General features: G+C 39.4%; 1 protein-coding gene across 3 annotated transcripts in view; it reads right to left on the bottom strand.

The window, feature by feature from the left end:
• Positions 1-4,530: 4,530 nt before the first annotated feature.
• Positions 4,531-21,791, bottom strand: part of USP6NL (USP6 N-terminal like) — a 114,576-nt gene continuing 97,315 nt past the window's right edge. For all 3 annotated transcript variants that reach the window (XM_054631435.2, XM_054631433.2, XM_054631434.2), the window contains 4 exons: positions 21,442-21,507; positions 21,255-21,354; positions 18,971-19,123; positions 4,531-8,125 (listed from right to left, as the gene is read on the bottom strand). In XM_054631435.2, the coding sequence (XP_054487410.2) occupies positions 6,657-8,125; positions 18,971-19,123; positions 21,255-21,354; positions 21,442-21,507 (1,788 nt within the window). In that variant the 3' untranslated portion in view covers positions 4,531-6,656. The remainder of the gene's footprint in view (positions 8,126-18,970; positions 19,124-21,254; positions 21,355-21,441; positions 21,508-21,791) is intronic.

Genomic DNA, 21,791 nt, shown 5'->3' with positions numbered 1-21,791 from the left:
CAGAGGGTGGTTGGGCACTGCACCAGGCTCCCCAGGGCAGTGGTCACAGCACCAAGCATGGCAGAGTTCAAGAAGTGTGGACAATGCTCTCAGGGACACAGTGTGACTCCTGGGGTGGCCTGTGCAGGGCCAGGAGTTGGACTTGATACTCCTTGTGGTTTCCTTCCCTGTGAAATTTCAGAGGAACAAAACCCCAATGTTCCTAGAAACAAGCTTTACAAGCTCTACCACCACAGAACTGAACTGTGCTCCCAAAGGTTAAGGCAGTTAAGCATCACCATGTTTAAGCATCACCAGCCCTTCTGCTTCAAAGCTGTGAGAGTTTTACTATAAACCACACATTGCTGCTGGGTTCAAGGGAGCCTGGCACCAGTAAAGCTTTTCCAGTTCCCTGTACTGCAAAAGCCCAGTTTTCATGCTGAGTGCTAAGGTGCCTGAAAATCCCATCCAACCCACCTGATGGCAGCACTGGAGATCTACCATCAACCACTAAGATCAATTTACTACCCGTGGAGTCATTCTCAGATCTGAGCTCTCTTTGGGGAAATATGGGAACAGGGAAGTTTAAAAAGAAGGCACAGATTAGACAAAGTAATCTAACAAGACCTTCTGTTATTGAAGAAACCCAAGTCCTAAGGGACAATACCACAAGTTATTCTAAAAGATACTCCTGAACTTACAAATACAATGATTGAAGAGGATGGTTTGAACCAAAAGCCAACTTCAGTTCTTCTAATTAAAGAGAGGAGCTCAGGCACCCCGAGTTCCCAGGCCTCAATTTTTTACCTCATTTCCAGCAGAAAAATTTGACAGAAGAAATGCATTACCAGGAAACAGGTTATTTACTTAACCAAATCAAACATATTGGACTGGCAGGGCAGCTGTAGATCCAAGCTGGCATGTTTCTGTGGCAGGACACAGCATTTTGCAAACAGTTCTTCCTTGGCCTGTGTCTAATATGGTTTTTGGTCCTTGACCCCAAGCAGAAGCTGTGGGAATCCATAAAATCAGAGGGTTTTAGGAAAACTGCAGAAGGCAGGCCTCAGATGCAGCAGAATTGTTAGTAGAGCTAAAAGCAACAGTCATGAGATAAACCACCAGAAAAATTATTTAAGCTGTAGAAAAGACATGGGAATAGAACAATAAAGCCATGTATTAGTGCTTGTCTGAATGGCTTTCTAAGTTGAAGAAAGTTTATCTAGCAAGATATTAGGAAGGTTAAGCTGATGAATGGAGCTCTGTGTGTTGTGCCTCACAAACAGGTATTGTATTCAAAATAAGCAAACTTTGTTTTAACTAAAGCTACGTGTGCTTCTGGTGCTTGGATAGAACTACTGTCAATATGCTTCTGCTTCATGTGATTGGTCTAGGAGGTTATAAAGTATGCTGTAACATTAAGTTTTCCAGCCTGCTGCCTGGACAGTGAGCTGTTAGCATCTTTCCATTATCATAATCATGTAATGAGACTGGTGCTGAAAAAATAAACAGCTCGAGACACTTTCCATAGCAGCCCCGTCCTGTTCGCGTCTGTAAATAAATTGCTGGCATCAGAAGCAACCTTAGACTTTGGATTCCACAGACTTGTACAAAAATCTCCACCTTACAATGTCCTTCACCAACTGCCAAATTAAATTGCTTTCTGTCAGGAATTACCCTTCTTGGAGAATTTCTGACCAACTGCAATAGTGAGAATATAATTTTTGTTCCCTTAATTTGCACATAATCTAGAAAGGAAAAGCTGAAGAGGCAAACAATAACCTCTGATACATAGCAGAAAGAGCAGCAAAAAGGCATCACAAAGCCTCTGTAAAACATGTTGGCACATTACTAGAGAAAGGAGACAAAAGGATCACATCACACACAGCTCACCTTGACAAGGTTGACAATAAAATCAGTAAAACAAACAAACAAAGAAAGGAAGGAAGAAAAGTCAGAACAAGATAGCTTTGTTTTCTCATCATTCATTCTAAAAGTTCCATTGATTTTCTACTAACATATTAACTCCATAAGCACAAAGAAAAGCAGTTGGTGTGAGCAGAGAGAATCAAATCACTCAGGAGAGGGACCTATGTGTTCCCTGCTGCAGTAAGGAGTTCTCTTGGCACAAAGAACCCAGAAAATGGTGTCCTTCCCACGATTTGGCAACCATTTATTTAAAGGCTATTCCAAAATGACTGCAATTATATTTCCAATTTCAGTTGTGGGCCTAGTCATCTCCTCATTGCAACTCTGCCACTAAAAGCATTTGGATTGTCTTAATATTGCCCAAAAGAAAAAAAGAAACTGCAGCAAATTATGCAGCAGCTTCATGCCATCTAAAGATCCTCTAAAGAGGATGGCTAAGCAAGCATCTGAATGATACTTGGTTAAGTAGCTGTTAAACTGTAACTATGCTACATTTACAGAACTTTACAAAAATGCAGTATTTAAAGGACTACAAAAAAGATTATATTTTCCTCTCACTGAAGTATGGAAAGTGGAATGTTCTCTGCTGGAAGTGAAACGGTGGGCGTTTGATGGCATATTTTAAATAGTATTCTTCTTTGTGCATGCAGTGTAATGCCACCCAAGGGGGAGATTAAAAAAAAAGTCTGCAATTTGCAAGTCCATTTCAAAGTCATATTGAGTATGATGTGAAATTCAGGATAGGATTCTTGAGAAGAATCTCCCTGGAAAATGTCTGTGTACCTCAGGGAAGCTTTGGATTTGCTTCCCCACACTGGAAGGCTGTTCTGTCTTTTGACATTTCAACGTTGTTTACTGTTTGCATCTAATTTTGTAATTATTCTGTTTATTACAATGTTGTATCTTTGACTAGCAATAAGATACTTCTGCTCTGCATCCTCCACGATTTCTAAAACTCTCTGGCTTTTTGCCTTGAAAGTTTATTGATAGTGGGGGTAGAACAGTTACTTTTACAACAAGGGATTCATCCTGCTGACAGATACTACAGAGGTAACTGGCATTTACACATCCTGGCCGTGAGAAAAACAGAATTGTCCACTCCAGTCTGGTAATTTTGAAACAATTGCAAACAATACCATGCTTTAAGGCTTTAGGTAGTGATCAGCAGGTGTAGGAGGGAATACTCTCTTTTAACAGACTCCTGGCTAAACAGGTTTTCTCTTTCCTCTGTGTTGCATTCCCTAAAGCATTACAGGCTGGGCACAGCTGGATCTGGAGATGGGGAAAGAATTTTCCTGAGGTCAGATTCTCTTCCTCAGCTGCCAAAGCAAGTGGATGTTTAGATTCAGATTCATCACCAAATCTGATGCCAGAATCTTCCCCTGGAAGGAGGAGCAGGGATGGCTTCTGTCTTCACCTGCAGTGCATAACATAACTTGGTTATACAGATAAGCAAGCACCTGGATCCCACTCACCAAAAGGGTTGAGAGTACCAGTGATACCATCCTCCCCATCTTCCTTCCATGGCCACAACAATTTGTACTGCACTAGACCAAATGCTTCAGTACCACACTGAAGTCATTAGATCTAATCTAGCAGAGCATCCAAGTGAAAGGAAAAGCAACCACAGCATATACTCAAGGCCCTTTCTTTTCCCTTTAAATCCTAATTAGTTTAATTTCACTAAATTTTGCCATACAGAAGTTAGACATGTCTCCTTACTTAGTCCTTTGTGTTCCTCTATGCTAATTCTCCAAATCCCTACGCTGAATTTGTCTCACACAAGGAAAGCCATGACAACAAACCTGGACAAGAAACTTACAGTTTATCCAGCTCAAAGCAGAGATCTTGGAAAATTATTAAACCATAGGAAGAAAAAAAAGGTCTCAAATATTTTATGTTGATACTTACCATTCCACTGTTTTCAGATGAAAGAAAACAGTGACAGCAAAGCTCTTGTGAGGATATCTAATCCAAGACACTCAGATGAGCCCCTCCATCAGCAAGGCACTGGCACAGCTGTGTCTCCCTTCCCTCTGCAGCATCAAATGGGTTTTGCTGCTGGTATGAATGACAGACTCAAATCTGCCTGTACCCTGAGTCTGGTTTGTCCAGTTAAATGAAAATAAAAATGTGGTTTGCACTACAATTAGATGACACAAGGCTGTGTTGCTTTTCTTTTAAAAAAACACAACTCAATAGCATCCTCCAAACATGTGAGAGACAGAAGCCACAGTCAGACTATTATTCTGCACTTTGATCAATGCAACTTTGCAAATTCCTTATGCCAACAATTCTCTTTTAAACTGGTATTGGGTGAGATTATTAGAACAAAACCAGAAAATAATGATCACAGTTTATGCTCCTAGTTTTTGCAAATGACAGGCTAAGGTTTAGCTTGTGTAATAAACTATAATCAATAACCTTGCCACTTCTGCAATAATGCAAAAGGACTATATAGATTTTATCCACATTGCTTAGTCTAAAAATAAACATGTACAAATTAGATAGGATACATCATATATATACACATGATTCATTTATGAAAAGCAATTATTTGTGCTGAGAATAGCTAAAGTCCAGTTTGGAGCTAACCAAATAATTAAGAAGGAAGACAAAACAACATAAGCTTAATTATTATTATTTTAACATGTTAAAAATACAGTCACATCAAAATAGGGTACACAGTTATAAAACTGTTGCAGATGAAATAAGAAAATAGTGTGTATATATTTTATATATAAAAATCTACAGTATTTACTAATGCTGATACATATTTTGGAGCCTCAAGTTGTTTGCACAAATAAATTGTACAGCTTTGTTATGAATTACAGAACCATCATTAAACACTGAGATTATTACACTTAGCCACAATATTATATACATACATTTCTAAGCTGCTGTAAGCAATCAGAACTAAAGTAAGCCCAAGTCATATTTATCTTCACAATTTTAGTTTAGGATTTCAGTGTAGTGCTTGGCTACAGTTACTTCGCTGCAGTTTGCAATTTTTAAAGTATAAAATTGCCCAGTTATTAAAAATTACATCAGACACGTTATATACACAAAAAAAAATGTTTTGAAACATACTAAGTAAATGTTACTTCCATTTGTAAAAATTGTTTTACTTCTGTACCTTAAAACTTACAGAGCCAACCTGCAGCAATAATAGGCACTAAAGCTCATTCTTTAAAGGAAAAAAAAATAATATCCATCTCTATGTCTTCAGTTAACAAACCTCACAAAACAAGAGGGAACACGACAACCTTCCAAACTGGTGTTGATACCAATGTTTAGTACTTCAATATTAGAGAAATCTCTCTGTTCAGCACTCCAAGGACCTCTCCTGGTGAGACCCTCCTCTGCCTCAGCTCCTGGGGAGAGGTCAGCACGTCCTGCAGCTCACAGGACTCCATCCTCCACGTGCCACTTCACCTGCTTTTAATTCCACCCCAATTCACAGTCAAAACAGAAAGGAAAACACGAAGGGGAAAAGGCTGCAAAGACTAATCAGAATTACTTACATCAGCAGGAGTTTAAGGTTCCTGTTAACAACAGTCAGGGTCATTTTAGTGTAGAACACCGTGCATCGTGAGCCCGACAGCACAGCAGCACACGCCCCACCTCAGACAGGAACCCACCAGCAATGTGGGGGGAAAAGGGCAAAACACAACAACAAAATCCACTCAACAAGGGACACTGCATACTCACACAGCTCGGGGAATGTCAAGCTTGGAGCAAAGCTCAAATTCCTGTGTGCACTTCACAGAGGTGTCAACGAGCTGTGCAATCCTCTGATACCTGTGGGATTTGGCCCTGCAACCAGTTTGAGTCTGACAGCACAGCGTGGCAAAAAGTGAAGGGTGCAGCACCATTTCTGTATCTGGCATTAGGCTCACTGTGCTCCAGTCTTTTGCATATAGAATGACATTCTGAAGGTAGATTTGGGTGAGAAGGTACAGATTCTCCATTTTTGATGCACTTAAAAAACTCCTAAACACTGCTCTGAATTTAAGCACCATTTCTTAGCCAGATTAGAGAGACATTTTTGGCTATCTGCTTTTTCCTGCCTGCTCCTTCCTGCTGAGGAAAATTACAAACAGTAGTCAAAGGAGAGGAAATTAACTCTCACATATGATTAAATTAATAATCCCAAAGCATCTCTCCTGCCCAGAACAGATACTGGGATGCTGAGGCAGCTGTATAAAAATGACAAAAATTCCCATTCAAAATGAATGGCTTCTCAAATAAATTACAAAGAAAAAATTAATATGAAATAAAAGTACTTCACAAGCTTTGCCCAAAGTTAAATGCATTTAAATTTAAACTCTTTAGCTCTTTTCCATATGAGTTTGTGTACTGTAAGTGCACACTCACACAGGCACACACGCACACATCTGTACAGTGCATTAACAATGTCAGTCAAAACTTTTCAGTGTGTTACAGGTTTTAGGCAGAAGGATTGTAACATGAGTTATTTAAAATGTAAGGAGCGACGACAGCATGAACCACGTGATGTATTTGAGCTTATTGCTATGTCTATGTGCATTAGATCACTTCCAGTAGCTTCCATGCAAGTCCAAGAACTCCACCAGCTTTCAACCAAAGTCTGAAACATCTCTGAAAAAGTGTTGTTATTTTTGAACTCACACGAACCATCCACATTTCAGAGAACTGAGGAGGACTACTACTAACACAGTACTGTTCAACTGGTTTTGGTTCTTGCCACTTTACTAAGCACAGCCAGGGTCTCAGAGAAGCACAGACTCATGCACAGACTCATGCACAGTCAGATGCACAGACAATCCATCAGTTCTGTTCCGATAGTGTTGGCCTTGAGCTGACGGGCTGGCGTATTGGTACTGTGGGGAGCCATTCTCTTCCAAGGCTGGGGAAGTCCTGTATCTCACTGGACTATCCACAGAAACAGCAGGAAGACTGTGCTCATGTAAAGGTGTTGCCTGAAAATGCTGGTATTTCTGGAAATGATCCAAGTGGCCTTTGTTGAGGTCTTGGCTCCAGGGCTGCCTGTAGGGTTCGTGTCTGTAGGCGTAGGCGGCGTCCAGCCACTTTCTCTCCTCTGGTAAATAATCTGCTGGAGGGATGATGAACTTGACACCTGGGGAGGACCTCGAGTTGCTGGTGTATGCATCAACAGGAGCGACTTCTGTCTGAGCAGGGGCTGCTGGAAGAGCATTTTGGCGACTGGCAGGATAGGAATTCATCTGCAGTTTATTTGGGGAATAATCTACCGGCATAAAAGGAGCGTATGGCCTTCCAGAGGGGCTGGGTCGATTCCCGTGGTAATGCAGAGGTGCAGAACTTGCATTGCCTATACTGGAAACATGCTTTGGAGAATTCCCATAGTAAGTAGGGGGATTACTATAACCTGGCAGTTGCTGCTTTACATTCAGTCCATGAGATGGACCATCAGACTGAGATGCATATTTTGGAGATCTGGGTTGTGAAGTGAAGGTGTAATTATTGGGTATTTTTAATGGAGCTGGTGTTTTTTCCATTTGCTTTCTTGGACTATTACAAAATGCTACATGCCTAGGACTTTGTGGATGAGCTCTCTCAAGCATCTCTTCAACAACATTCTCGTTCTCAGTTTCATCCTCTGAAACATTGTCATACTGAGATGCATTAGACCCTCGCTTACCTTCATCAGCATCCAAAACCCTCACCTTTTGCTTTACATTCAAAGGCTGCATTTCTCCAGGACTTGGTGGTGGGCCCAAACCAGAATGGTTTACTGGCCTCCCTTTCACCTCTGCAGTGAGTTTCATTGTCTTTTCCATTATTTTGATATCAGACGGTTTATTCCACTTAGGTACAAATTCCCTTCTTGTGTTGGAAGTAGCATTGGAATTCTGATTAGCAGCTGCATTATTGTATAGACTTGAGTTGTCTTGCTCTGCTGGCTGAGGCTTTTTTCTGGTATCCACCTCATTCTTAGGCAAACTGTTTGGTGTCTCTACTGGTCGAATCTTTAGCTGTTTTAAGGAAGGTTTCTTATCCACAGAATTAATTCTTTTTCGGTTGTTTGGTGAACTTTCTGATTCTTCTTCTGTGGATGGTCTGCTCTCTGTCCTTTGTCTTGCTGCTTGTGTCCCAGTACTGTTCTGTCCATTAAGCACTGGAGTGGAGTTAAGCACAGAAGGCAGAGGTCCTGATGGAATCTGCCCCAATGGCTTCTTTGGAAATTCATCTTCTTTACCTAAAACAAGAACAGGAATAACATAAATTCACATTTGTGCAGAAGCTTTGTTTGATCTGTTTGTCATGCAAGAACAAATAGCTAGAAATTAACTGGGCTTCTCTGTGGGTCACCATTCTGCTGAACACCTCAAAGGTTCTTCTGTGCACTGACATCAAACACAGATTTTCCTTAGCCTCTCATCCCAACCAGTTCTTCCTTCCTACATCTGATGCAATCTTACCAAGCTTTTGCTCTATCACGACACTGCTGAAAAAACCCCCATTTTCCTAGATGGCATGTTGGTTACAGTACCTACTCTGTATGGAACCCTCCTCACATTGTTACATTAAGCAAACTGCTTTGTCCACTTTAAAAATCCTTCCCAATATCACTCTCCCATTGGATTGTTTTCCATTCATTCATCCTTTAATGTTCACCTCTAGCAAGCCACACCACCAGCTCCTCCCTCACATGCACAAAGTTCCCAGATGACATCTTTGAACTGTCTCTCACTTCAGTTTTTGGGTGAAGCTCCTCATTAACATCTAGACAATTAAGACTTTGTTCCCCTTAAACCCTTTCCTGCCTAGAAATTTCATCCTCAGTATGAAAAACCTCCAGTAAAAGGCTCTATACACAGAATCTTTCTTTCAGTTCAGCTTTTTATCAATACAGAACAACTGAACAGCTGACACCAATTCTGGCTACGTCATGGTTTCAATTGAGTGTTCCATGGGTGGGTTTTGCAGGACACAAGGACATCATTTACAGAACAAGGACACGAATGGAAAGTTCTCCCAGACTGGAGCTCAACACATTGCAACAGCCAGTGGTAAACATCAACAGTGTGGGGACCCAGAGCAACCCACAGTGACATACAGAAACAATGAAGAAGTGTTTCATGGCTCAATGCTGCTCACAGAACAATTCACATCAAATCTTCTACTGCAATCCTTCTCCTTAGCAGTCAACACCCTCCATAATCACAGCTAAAGTATTTTATCATATCTACTTGCATATAACTTATTTAATTGTGTAATCCATTACTTTCCCATTATAAGAAGAAAAGGTCATGCACTTCTCATTAAATGTATTAATCTAGATTTAATTCATTTGATGTTCAGCATTTAAAAAAAAAAAAAGTTTTAAAGTCAGCATTACCAAACAAGTCCTATTCACTGTGTATCTATTTATAAACAGAAGCTTTGTTGTAAGGAGGAAAAAAGAAATGGCTACCCTTGCTTAAATGCTATGCAAAATAAATGATATAAAATGACTGTTGGTAAAATAATTTTGTCCAGTCCCTGCTTCTTCCTAAGGCAAGGACTGTAGAATCCCTTCCCACCAGAGATCAGAGAGTTAGCACCTCACTTTCTAGCTATTTGTAATTTCTTTTTGTTTGTCTGTAAGGGTTCACAGGAGTGAATACACCCAACTGCCTCTCCCTGACAAGGGCTGTAGTCACAGGTGAGCTATGTTCATTTACACAGGCATGAGCAGGAGCTCAATCTTTGATGAGTGGTTCCTGACACAGACACTCTGAGGAAAGCCAGCAGCCAAGGTGACTGTTATTTGTTCTAAGAGTGTAACAAACTACCAGCACGGATCAGGGGCTGTAGAAACAAAAGGAAAACTGAGTTTGAGCCAGGAGGAGAGCGGAGGAGAACACAATGGTGCCATCACAACAAGATAACTAAATAAATCACTCAATAGAAACAGCCTAGATTTGCCAAACAATTAAAGGAGTGTTTTCTTGAGCTTTCTTTGTAAGGGCCAAAAGTCATATGGAAACCTAAAACCTACCCTTTGCTTCAGAAATAACTTCAGAAACCTCACTCCACATACAGCAAACAGTGGGGCCAGGCCTCAGCACTAGATTCCAGTGAGTGGCACCTGGAATTCCAAGTCTGATGTTTGGTCTCTTTCCATATGGGCCCCCACTATTCCCAAATAAAATCTGGAACAGGGCTCTCAGACCTGCACCCCCAGCAAGGGAATGTTCCACCACTGGAAGAGCAGATGAGGGGACAAAGGAAGGAGTTGCATGGATGCTGTAAAAGAGGTGATTTAACAGCTCTGCAATACACTGACTGCTGCACCAGCCTCTCCAAAATTGTCCTTTAGTCTTTATGAATAGGAGTTCACTTTCTGAACTTGCTTCTGGTTTGGCAAGAGGCATTTGTATTATTTAATTCCATCTGCATCCTCAAATACACTGTTAGGCAAAGCTGAAGATCTTGTCTCCCAAATAAAAGTGAATTTTGCAAATAATAAATATTCCTGCTACTTAAACCATAGATTGCGGTGCTTTCAGTCCTACTAATCTTGAATGTGAAAATAGCATGAAGTCTGCATTAAGAAACAATACTTTGGTACATGCAAAACACATACCAAAAACTTGCCATCTAAATCATACAGAAATAATCTTTATGGGCTGCTAATCCATTTATTGGAGATCCAAAGTAGCTATGGAATAGCACAAGAAAATGGCTCTGCAGCATTGCTAAATTATTTAATTTCTGTCCTTGTACAGAAGACATGTTTTAGAAAAAGTGTTTGCTTTCTTCCACACTTCAAGTTAAAATATTCTAATCATATATATAAAAACCTGAAGACCAGTTCCTCTGGTAGCTGCAATGCTTCCTTCATTTGCCCAGGGTCATCAAAAACATGAACTCATTTATTTTCTCCCAGCTTTTACTCTAAGAAATGTCTACAGAGCAATAGGAGATCCTTAAATATACCAGGTTGCACTATAAAGGTGGGGTTTGTGTGAGGTTTTGGTTTTTAATTTCACACACTTAAGGTTTCCTAATTACCATTAAGCTCTAATAAACCCAAGTGAGAATACTGCAGACATTTTTATTGAATTCTATCAAGGCTGCTTTGTGTCACCTTTACTTTTCATTTCAGGGTAAAGGAACATTCTACAACCAGGCATATGTAGGCTGCATGCTCTAGATGATGTATCCTGTAACATGAATCACAGCTGTAACATGACTAGCAGAGAAATCTTGCCATGTCTGTAGTGAAATTGTTAGAATTCAACATTAATTCACATCCTGAGTAACAAGGAAAATGTTGCAAGAGAATAATTCACCTAGAAGAAAACCTCTGCATTTAAACAGCACAATCCTGTGCTTATAGGCTGGAAACAGCAGAGCTCAGTGCTGTCAGGGAAAACAAAATACAGAACATTGGAAAAAGGCTCAGTGGGGAAAAGAAGAAATACAGGTTAAACCTCAGCCACAGGACTTCCACAAAACTTGGTTTAACTTGACCTTGGATGCCAGCAAGGGGCACTGGCTGCTCAGTCACCCACATCTGCCTGTGGAACTAAGCAAGGCCACCTTGCTGGAGGTACCAAATCAAGGCTACCAGAACAGAGCTTGCTTTGGTTCAAAGGTGCTGCAGCACTGATCACCTACAGCCATAAAAAGCACTGAGAGGAAAGAATTGTGTAAAGAGCTATGATGTTGCAACAAAAAGACATCTTGCAAACCAATCACCTTCTAAAGGAAATTTTTTGAAACTGCAAAATGGTTACTTAATTCTAATTGAAGTATAGAGATCAAACATAAATACCTATACACACTATACACACAGAGTTGCCACTTCTAGTGAAACAAGAATTAAAAAAAACCCAAACAAACAAAAACAAACAAACAAACAAATAAAAACTCCTGAGGTTCCAGAAAAGTTCAGAAAATAAACAAGTAGAGGATAACCAAATTATCAGCATGCACATGACTGCAATGGGACACTTCAAATGCACAAAGAGCATGCCAACTGTGTTTGGGAATGCTTTAAGCAGTCCAGTATCAGCAGTAACAGCAAGAAACCTATGATGCTGCATGCCAGCAAGAAAGAAAGAAAAAAGGTAATAAAGGCAAAAAGCTGAGGATAAGAAACCATAATGCAAAAGCAAACAAAAGAAACCAAGGCACAACAAACATCTCTACCTGAAGAGGTACACAAACAGCTCACCAGACAAGCATGCAAAAGCACCAATTCCTTCAAGCCCCATTTCTTTTATCTATCATTTTTCCACTCCAAATCTGCCTAAAGCCTCACACACAGCTCTCAACTATCTCCTGTAGCACTTCAGCCACACTCACTGTTCAAACTCCTCAGATTTGAGCAGGAAGAAATTTTAGTTGGATGCTTCAAAGGAAATTCAATTGAGTATCTGCTTGTGTTGCTGATTCAAGATCTGAGTTAATTCACTGTCTGGACATATCTGTCTGACTGAGAAATGGAGAAACTGCCAAATTCTGAAACAAGTACTTTTGGGACTAGTGCTTTTCTGTACAATCTGTGATGTTTACATACAAGAATTGAAAGCATTTTAAAACCAGAGGTTAAGACAAAGCTGTCTAGTTCAGCTATGACTGTTCTGACCTGTACAATAATCAGAATGTCCCTTTGTCCTCTGAAGCAATTAGGGCAATGAGGCTTTTCCCAAGTTGCCAATATTCCTGTGAGATATGGATGTCTCTACTTTCATCCTTCTCTCCTTCCTTCCTTCAACAGAAGAGATTTCTAGACAGTTTAGTTACTGGCTTTTCCCAAAAACAAGCACTATAATATAGCTTGTATCAGAGTTTACAGAGCAGCAACTATAGATTTTCTATTTTTCCTTGAAAAGAAAGCTAGTGATTTAGTTGGCTTCTATGCAATATAGCATAAAATAAGCAAACAGCAAAGGAAATGTGGTGAAAAATGGGTGAGGAAGGAGAGCAATGGAAGTAGAGGGAGACAACTTGAGCAAAATAAGAACAATCAGGTGCTTGTTTGTTGTTGGCAAACATCCTCCCTGACACGAAAAGGAGCAAAGCCAATATGAGCAGATCTGACTGTTCCCCAAAAGATAAGACAAGCCTCAATAAAGAAAGTTTGCCTCTCTTTACTTCCTCCTGCTCAAACAAAGCCTTGGCCACCACCCAGTGGAAGTCGATCTGCACTACAAGACTTTTACAGATAATTGCTTCAGGAGGCACTAACAGCCTCATGCATCGAGCAGCAGACATATAATTGGAGTAAAGTGCTTTAAGTGCTCTCTCCGGTGAATAACAGTCTAGTCCTTAATTTCAGCACCAGAATACATGCACTTTGACTGTTCTAACACAATTTTCAAGGATAGTAATGGTCATAAAAAAAAAACCTCTTAAAATGACAACTTGAAATTTTGTGTTTATTTTCGACCAGTGACATCCCATCTTCTTCAGTTTACAAGACCAAGAGAATTTTAAAGAAACTTGAGTGCCTGCACTAGAAGCTCTAGCTGCTGTCTGAAAGTCAACCTCTGCTCCTCCTTCCTTTATATGCCATCATTGGCAAAGGAACTGCTAAATCAAATAATGCTGGACAACTTGAAGGGAGAACTAAAAGCACTGTGTGCCTCTCTTGCAGCTGTGTCACTTCTTTGGTACTGACAGTAAAGAAAACTTATTTTATAAACATCTGCATTCAGATAAACAACAGAAATCTTAATAGGTTTGGCTATTAGCCAGAAGATACAGGTGATCAGCTGCACATCTGTAAGGTGCCCTTGCAAAAAAGAAATATCTGAAATTAACCACTGCTTTACATTCCTAATTCCTCATTTCTTTCAGAAAATATACTTCCTTGAAAAGTCAGTTTCAAACAGCAATGTGAGCAAGGATCAACACAACTATTTGGATCATGTGTTTAAAGACCATGCAAGTTTTAGACAGTAAAGATTTTTAAATGATGCAAAGCCAAAGTCTAAAACTGCTAAGGATTTATACTAACTGTATTAGTAGAACTCCACATATTATTGAGTTCATAGTATTGTAAAGTAGTTGCATCACACGAAAAACAAGGCAGAAAAAACAGTTTAGTTTATTAAAGCATGAAGTGCATTGTCTGAAATAGCTACTTGTGTATTCTTGAAGTGTAAGAGAAAAATCCAAAATTCCTCTGAAACAAAACACAACCAAAAGAAAGACACCATCAGAAACAGGAAAGTCAAGCTGATTTACATATTTCTATTGCTTTGGCAGCCAGAAGGCTCATTAACAGGAGAGAACAGACATTATTTAATAGATTACTGAGGTAGTATACATTTCTGCACTATGACTGTAAAATAGATCATTGAATAAAAGATACTGATATTAAATTTATTCACTTCAAAGATAAATATCAGATAAACATTTTTAAATTTATGGCAAATGCAAGATTCAAACTTTGCTAGTTTTCCCCAAATACAGAAAAGATTGGGAAAACTAAAAGAACAGCAGTTTAAATCTGGTGTTAATCATAAGGACACAGTAAGATTCCAAATTTGCCAATATTGCTTTAAAATCAAGCTACAAGACCTTTGCCTTTGATTTATGGCCTTCAGCTGCTGCAAAGTCTATTTAACTTTCAGTCATAAAAAACCAACCCAGGAGCCCCCTGCCCACCCTTTTCAGGACCCTTATATTAAAACACAGGTGAGAAACTGTCTCAAGAAGAGACATGAGGGGCTTCACACCTGGAAAGTGGGCCTGGCTGTCTTGTTTACAAAACACTGGATTAATAAACTCTTTTCAGCAACATATTTTTAATATGGAACTTTCACTGGTAAGCACTTCTGTTTATTAAAGTCAGACACTATAAAAATCTATCCATATATAAATATTGTTTATTGAGCATTGCATTATTCATGTAGTCCTACAGGAAAAAAATACAGCAAAGCTAGAAATTCTATCCATATCTTGTGAGCATTTATAGAATTTAGCTGCTGTTTTAAATAACAGATTGCATCAAGGTATTTTGGAAATCAATGGTGTATACCAAGAAAAATTTTCACATTATGGTCTTAATATCACCCTTGAATTAAGGAAGAGATGGTTGAATTTACATTGGGTCTGACTCCAGGAGAATATGTAAATTCATACAGATTTAGGTGAGAGTGCTCTTCAAGAACCAGCCATGGTGTGGACATCCTTCACCATGTTCCAGGCAATCCAGAAAACACCAAATGCCTTTTCTTCTGTTTGAGGCTGTGTCAGAGACCTCCAAGGACAGTTTTTATGTATAGCTGCCACAGCCTCCCTGTTCCAAGGTCTAAAATCCCCAGCTCCCCAGTCAGAGGTGTGCTTAGCACACAGCCCTGTCTCCATAGCCATGGGAACAGAGGGATGCTCACCTTGGGGTGCAGGAACAGCATCAGAGCTCCAAACTCTGCAGGTTGGACTTGTTATGGGCTACCCTGAACTGGTCAGCACAAAACTAGAATCAGCACAGAAAGGAAGAAAAATCCATGGCCTTCTTTATGCAAATCAGCCATGGTAAAAACAGTGCCAATCAGTGGCACCCAAAATTAGCAAGATCCCCTGAACACCCATCTATTCTGGCTGAGCATTTTAAGGACTTTGTCCTTAAAATGTGAGAAAAATATTAAACAAGTGAGAAAATATTAAACAAGTCCCTTCCTTCTGTGCCCTGAAGGGAACAAGGAGCTCCTTAATTCAGGGAGAGAAGCCATGGAGGAAGTGAGCCAGGGAAAGCTACATCAGACATAAATAGACATCCACTTTAAAGTAACACAAAAGTTATTACCTCTTTTAATATCCTACTGCAGCTTACCCTACTAGGGCAGGAAAATCTATACAGCCTAACAAAGGATGCCAGATGGAAAATTCCACTGAGCTTAATTAGCTCACTGCTATTCCTGGATGACTGATACTGATGCAACTGCAAGATGAAGATTTTTTTTTTTTTTCTTGATCCTAACATGCATTTTTACTTTAGCTCTTAAAGGTGTAATTTTTGCTCAGTGAAAAAAAAAGTACATGACAGGAAGCAGTGCTTTGATTTCAGATGAGAAAACTAAAATAAACATTATTTTCTCAGGCTACAGTGAATACTTAAATGAGCAGGCTGGTATTTTTTTGTGGCTGTATTATCTCTAATAGTTTCATATGTTTTAGATGAAATGAGAAGAAGAACAGTGAAATTCAAGGCAATAAAGAGAGCAGAGCCAGACAGACATTTGCATGGAGGTTCCATGGCCAGCTTTTGGCAGGGACCCCATCCTGGAGAAAGGGAAGAGTGTGAGGAGTCCTCACCTTGGGAGGAAGAAGCAGCAGAAACCATGCATGATGAGCTGACCACAGCCCTCATTGCCTGCCCCCTGTGCTGCTGGGAAGGAGGAGGTGGAAAAAAAAAATGGGACCACAAAGAAGGGAAGAGTGGGGGAAGGTTTTTATTAAGGTTTTATTTCTCACTATCCTACTCTGATTTAATTGATAATGAATTCAGTAAACTTCCTCAAGTCAAGTCTGTTCTCCCCATGATGGCAATTGCTGAGTGATCTCTCCCTGTCCTTGTATTGATCCAGAAATCTTGTTTTGTTTTCTCTCCTCTGCCCAGCTGAAGAGGGCACCTGGTATCCTATCACAACACATGAGCAAAGCTGAATGTCTAGAGAATGTTCAAAACCTGAAAAAGAATACTGCTTGGAGACAGTGATCAATAAAACCAAAATTAGGAGAGTGCAGAAAACTTTAAAAAATAAAACCAAAGGCTTATGAAATTCATAGCAAGAACAAATGAGGCAGCTTCACTCAAGTAATAAAAGCAGACAAATCAGCTAGATTCCCAAGGGTTAGGCTGAAGGCATCTTATTTTTAGTTTGTGGAAGGTTAAATAATGTTCCCTTCTACCCCTAGGAAAAACATACCACACAGAAAGGCTTGCCCAGGTTAAGCTGAAATCAAAAAGGAAAAAGCTCAATTCCAGCACCAAAATCCACTTCACTTTGCCTTTGCTCTTCCTGCTTTAAAATTAAACCTTCTCATTCATGTTCAGGGGAAAAAAACAACGCACAAAAGACATTTTGTTACTGATTTTAATTTAGCTACCAAAATTAAGAACCAATGTGGCCCAAAACACTCATGTCAGCTCCCTGTATCAGAGGTTACACCTGAGTGTTCATGGTGAGAAACCAAACAACTGCATCCCACTGCCAAAGTGTCTCAGGAAGAAGACACAGCCACCATTCCTTGCTGTTGGTATCCACAAGGAGACTCAGTGAGTCCCACATTTTCACCCCCCTGTCACAAGGGGGTGACTCTTATGTCACCTAAATCCTCCTTGAATTTTCTATGAAAATCCAGAGTATTCTCAAACAATCACTTGAAGACATTTTATGTTCTACCAAAAGAAAGGCCTTAAACAAGTTAAGAACAGATTTTCTACCTTCTGCATCAAGAAAATTTCCAGTAAATTCTGTATTTTCCACAGAAAATCTCAGTATGACTTACACACACGTGATTTTCTAGGCTGGAAGATACACTACCCTCCATCAAGTAGCAAAACACAAAAATCTTTCCCAATTCTTCCCCTACCACAGTTTCAAGTGGAACTTTTCACTGATGAAATTTACTTTACCACATCTATTAAAAAAATCTGTGTCTGCAGTCAAGTGAAGCTGCTGAGATAACCCCCTCACTGTTCAAACATAACCATGGAGAGTTCATATTTAGGACTGAACAGACAGGACTCCTATGTTCTACCTCCTTGTACCATGGTGGTGTGGCACTGATGCTGAGGGACACAGCTGCTCAGATTGGTCACCCACTGCACCAGACCCCTGAGACAGCACCTGGCTGAAGTGTAGGGATAAAGAGCAGCTTCTTTTGAAGAGAAAGTCAAAACTGAAACTCAGCTTGGGGAAAAAGGATGGAGAGATGGCAGAATGGGAATGCTGTGGTGAGAAAGGGGAAGCAACAGATGAAAAGGGCAGAAAGTAGAATTAGACCTGTTGTGGGTGGAAGAAATTCTGCTGGAGAGATTGTACAGAAATTCAGGAACAGGGGAAAACAAAGGAATAGGGAGCAAGAGAAGTGGGAACTCCGAGAAGAAGCAAAATAAGAAACAAATACACAGAAAGTGTTTGGACTCCACAGGAACAGATCTGAAGAATCAGGTAGAACAGGGATTTACCTGTGATGAGGAGTTCTGACACAGCCCAATACTACATGCAATAAATAATGTCAACAGAAACAGAAAAAATTAAGTTCATTAATGAAAGAACAAATTATCACAACAATGCTACACAGGCAACCTTTATTCTGACACTTTTGAACTTCTGAAAGCTAACCACAGCAACTTAATAAAGTTACTTCAAGGTAAATTCTGCCATGTTTGGAATTTTTTAAAAAACATTTTCTCACATACTTTTCTACAATTAGCAAAGATAAAGTAAAAGGACTCTGAGTAATCACAAGAAAAATTCTAATTATGGAGATAGGGCTAGAAAAAAGAAAAGAATCTTGAAGAGATCCTATACATTTCCTAAGTAAGGTCACATGAAACAACCATCTCTCATCTGCAACTAAAAAGCACAAAGGCTATAAAGAAATAATGAAAACTATTCCATTAAAGACCCAGCAAGGTCTATCATTTGCAAAAAATTAAAAATCCGGATTTGACAAACAGAAGAAGCTATTTGACCTGAAGTTTGGTCCACATCTAATCAATCTACAAAACAGTCTGGATTCCCAGACAATGTAGTGTTTCAGACACTTTGAAACCTTGATATTTGATCCTCTGTCTGAAAGGTTTTATAAATTCAAGGTCATAAAATTACCAGAACGTTGTACTTTTCACTGTGCTTTGCCATTACCTTAAAAACAGCAAACAAAACACCAAAAGAAGAGGAAAATTCATGAAAGGAGAAGTGGTGATTTTACACTGTAAAATATTTTTGGGTAAAAATTCCCCAAATCTATGCAGTGATGAAGAGGAAAATATTTGCACAGTTTTCAACAGCATTAATTAACATTTAAAAAATTACCAATGTGTGAATAACTCCAAATATCTAACTCTGCATATTTGCAAGTTTCTTACCAGCTACTGGTAAATCCAGTTTTGCTCGTTTCAATTCTGATATAGAATTTTGGAGCTGCTCTATTACAAAGTCATCTTCATAGAAGAAATCCTTGGCTAAAGACTCCTGCAGAAATTCTACAAGCTCTTCCATTTGTAATTTCATCAGATGCTCTATATAAGGAGAAAATATTACATTATATATTAAGACATCTTGATAATGAACACTCAAAAATGTACTTTAGTCATGAGGTGCTTTTGTTTTCAAAGTAGAATGAAAAACACTTGTTAATTAGGCAGATAACAGATTTCTACAACTAGAGATGTAAAAACACATTAAAAATTCACTTGCAAGTCAGCATGGAAATCCTTTCTAAACATTATTCTTTACTTAGGACGGTGTTTTTCAAAAAGGGGCACCTTCAGAAAACCAACTCCAAGTCACCCTCCTTCAGCCTTCTCATGTCCAATAGCTTCAGGCTTTTATTTGTCAGCCTGCATCCTCAACTTACAGCCACTGCTGTGGATCTGTACAACAGACATCATCTCTCTTATCAGGAGCTCTGAAAAGCAGATAAACATTTTAAAAATCCCTATTTACAGCACCCTCATTCACAACTGAATTAACTCCCAATGAAATGATGATGGCAGTTCACACTTCAGAACCATTGCTTCAGGCTCTCTGAAAATTCAGGTCATATTCTGAAAGTCATTTTATAATTATCAGACTTTTTTTGTTTCCCTTTTTACACAGCAGTAAGGCCATGTGGATTGCAAGGCTGTAACTGCATACCTGTCTCTTTTTTCATCACTGGTACATCATCAAAAGTTTCAGATGTATAATTTCAATATGGAAACCATTAAAAAAAGCTGGTTTGGTGCTGTAATAAAAATGCTCTCGGCATGTGTTCCACAATGACTCTGACTGAACAGCTATACCATCTATGTTTTTGAGGGTAGACAAGAAATTGGAAAACAAATCAGACTCTGTCTTCTGCCAGCTTCTCTGCCAGCCCTCTCATCTCCTCTGCTGCCGTGAGGTTCTCTCAGTGTTTGATCATGGAGGAAGTTGCTGTGTACTTGCTAAGCAAGCAAATCCACACTGAGACCTTTTCCTCAGGTCTTCCCATTAACAGAGTGGTGAATAAAAAAAAAAATCAATGAGATATCTATTTGCAAATAAAGAAGAGAAACCAAAATATTAAGCCTAATGATTTGCCTCTAAATGTTTGGCTTTCTCAAATGCAAAAATGTAGAAGGTAACCTGTTCTATTTTTCCAAGTTGTTTATGAACAAACTGATTAAAACATCCCAGTGAGACAGTGAGGCAGCATCCCCACAGTTCAAGAAGGATAAACTAGCAAGGAAATTAAAACATTGATTTGATGGGCCCCATCCAGACCTCTGCATTTACACAGAGTCAAATGACTTCACTCAGAAAGCCCAAGTCCCACAGGAGGAGGTGTCTCAAAGTTGAGCTACAAAGCATCATCCTTAGAAATGCTCACATCTATTTAGAAGCTTCCACCCTCAAAAGCTTTTTGGGTTCCTGGAATGTAGGATGCCAAGTCACATTGGGGAACCCAGCATAGATGCTTTAGACAGTTCTGTTCAAAATCTCACATTTTACTCCACCCAAAGTCAAGAGATGAAGGAGAATGTCACACAGGCAGACCAGAGAATTTCTGGATTTTAATTACATTCTTGGACAAACAATGGTGTAAAGTGACACAGACTGGTGATTCCTCATTGCTGAGGTAATTGCTGGTAGATTTTCAGCATTTAGTAGCACAGACTTGATTCTTTGTGTGTTTTTTCATTAATTTAAATCCTGTGGCTAAAGAAGCCATTTCCAGACCATGAAACTACCACACTTATCCCCATTGTTTAGTCAGTAATACAACTGACTTCAGGTCCAAATAACTTTCTTCCTCTAATAAATACTTCTGTTTGACAATCACACTGCACTGGGCCCAGCTGAGATGGAGTTAATTTTCCCCACAGGTGCCCTGGTGTTTAGAAAAGTCCATCTTGTTTTCTCCTTCCCCCAGCCCTGCTGAACAAGAGAGGGATAGGGTAGCTTGGTGGGCACCAGGATCCAGCCATGATCAACCCACAACACACAATTATAAAGCAAAGATTTTTAACTTTCTGTGCATAAGGAATGAAAAATATCTGTCAGAAGCAGCATAAGGCACGTGGGAAACTAAGATTTTTACACATTAAGGTCAAACTACAGAAAATGAGAACAAAACTAGCTGAACCTCTGTTCAGGTTTCAAAGGTTTGACAGATTTCTTTCTTACTTCTGTGCAGTTTCAGAATTGTGTAAGACATAGCAGTGAGAATCCTCTCTCCTTCAAGTATGTAGATATCCCATATCCTGAGGCTTAATGTAAAGGGAGTCTGCAATGACAGAATCAGGCAATGCTGTGAAAACAGTCTGCCCCAAGTCACAATTAAAAACAGCAACAGAAAGAAAAACATACTCACACGATCAAGAAAACACTGGAAAAACCACTTGGTTGTGTAAAAGCTGGTGGGCATATCCTGGGAGTCCTGCAAACAACACAGAAGTTGAAAAATACTTTCAAAAATCCAAGTAATACCTTGCACTCTCCATGAAAAAACATTTTCCCCTTGAGGCTAATGTACTCAATAGTCACCATAAATAATTAATTTTACTATATAAGACACTGTTACTTCAATCCAACAGAGGCAAATTCTGGTTTTTATAGCTTTTCTTCATTAATTTCATCACCTGAAGAACATGCACTTGGAGGTGCTGAAGTATTAATGCATCCTAGGCTTTTATCATGTTCTTGGGACAGAGGATAAAATCC

Source organism: Agelaius phoeniceus, chromosome 5 (genome assembly GCF_051311805.1).
Source record: "Agelaius phoeniceus isolate bAgePho1 chromosome 5, bAgePho1.hap1, whole genome shotgun sequence".
Taxonomy (NCBI): domain Eukaryota; kingdom Metazoa; phylum Chordata; class Aves; order Passeriformes; family Icteridae; genus Agelaius; species Agelaius phoeniceus.
Note: the sequence above shows the minus strand (reverse complement) of the source record. Positions and strands in the feature narration are given on the sequence as shown.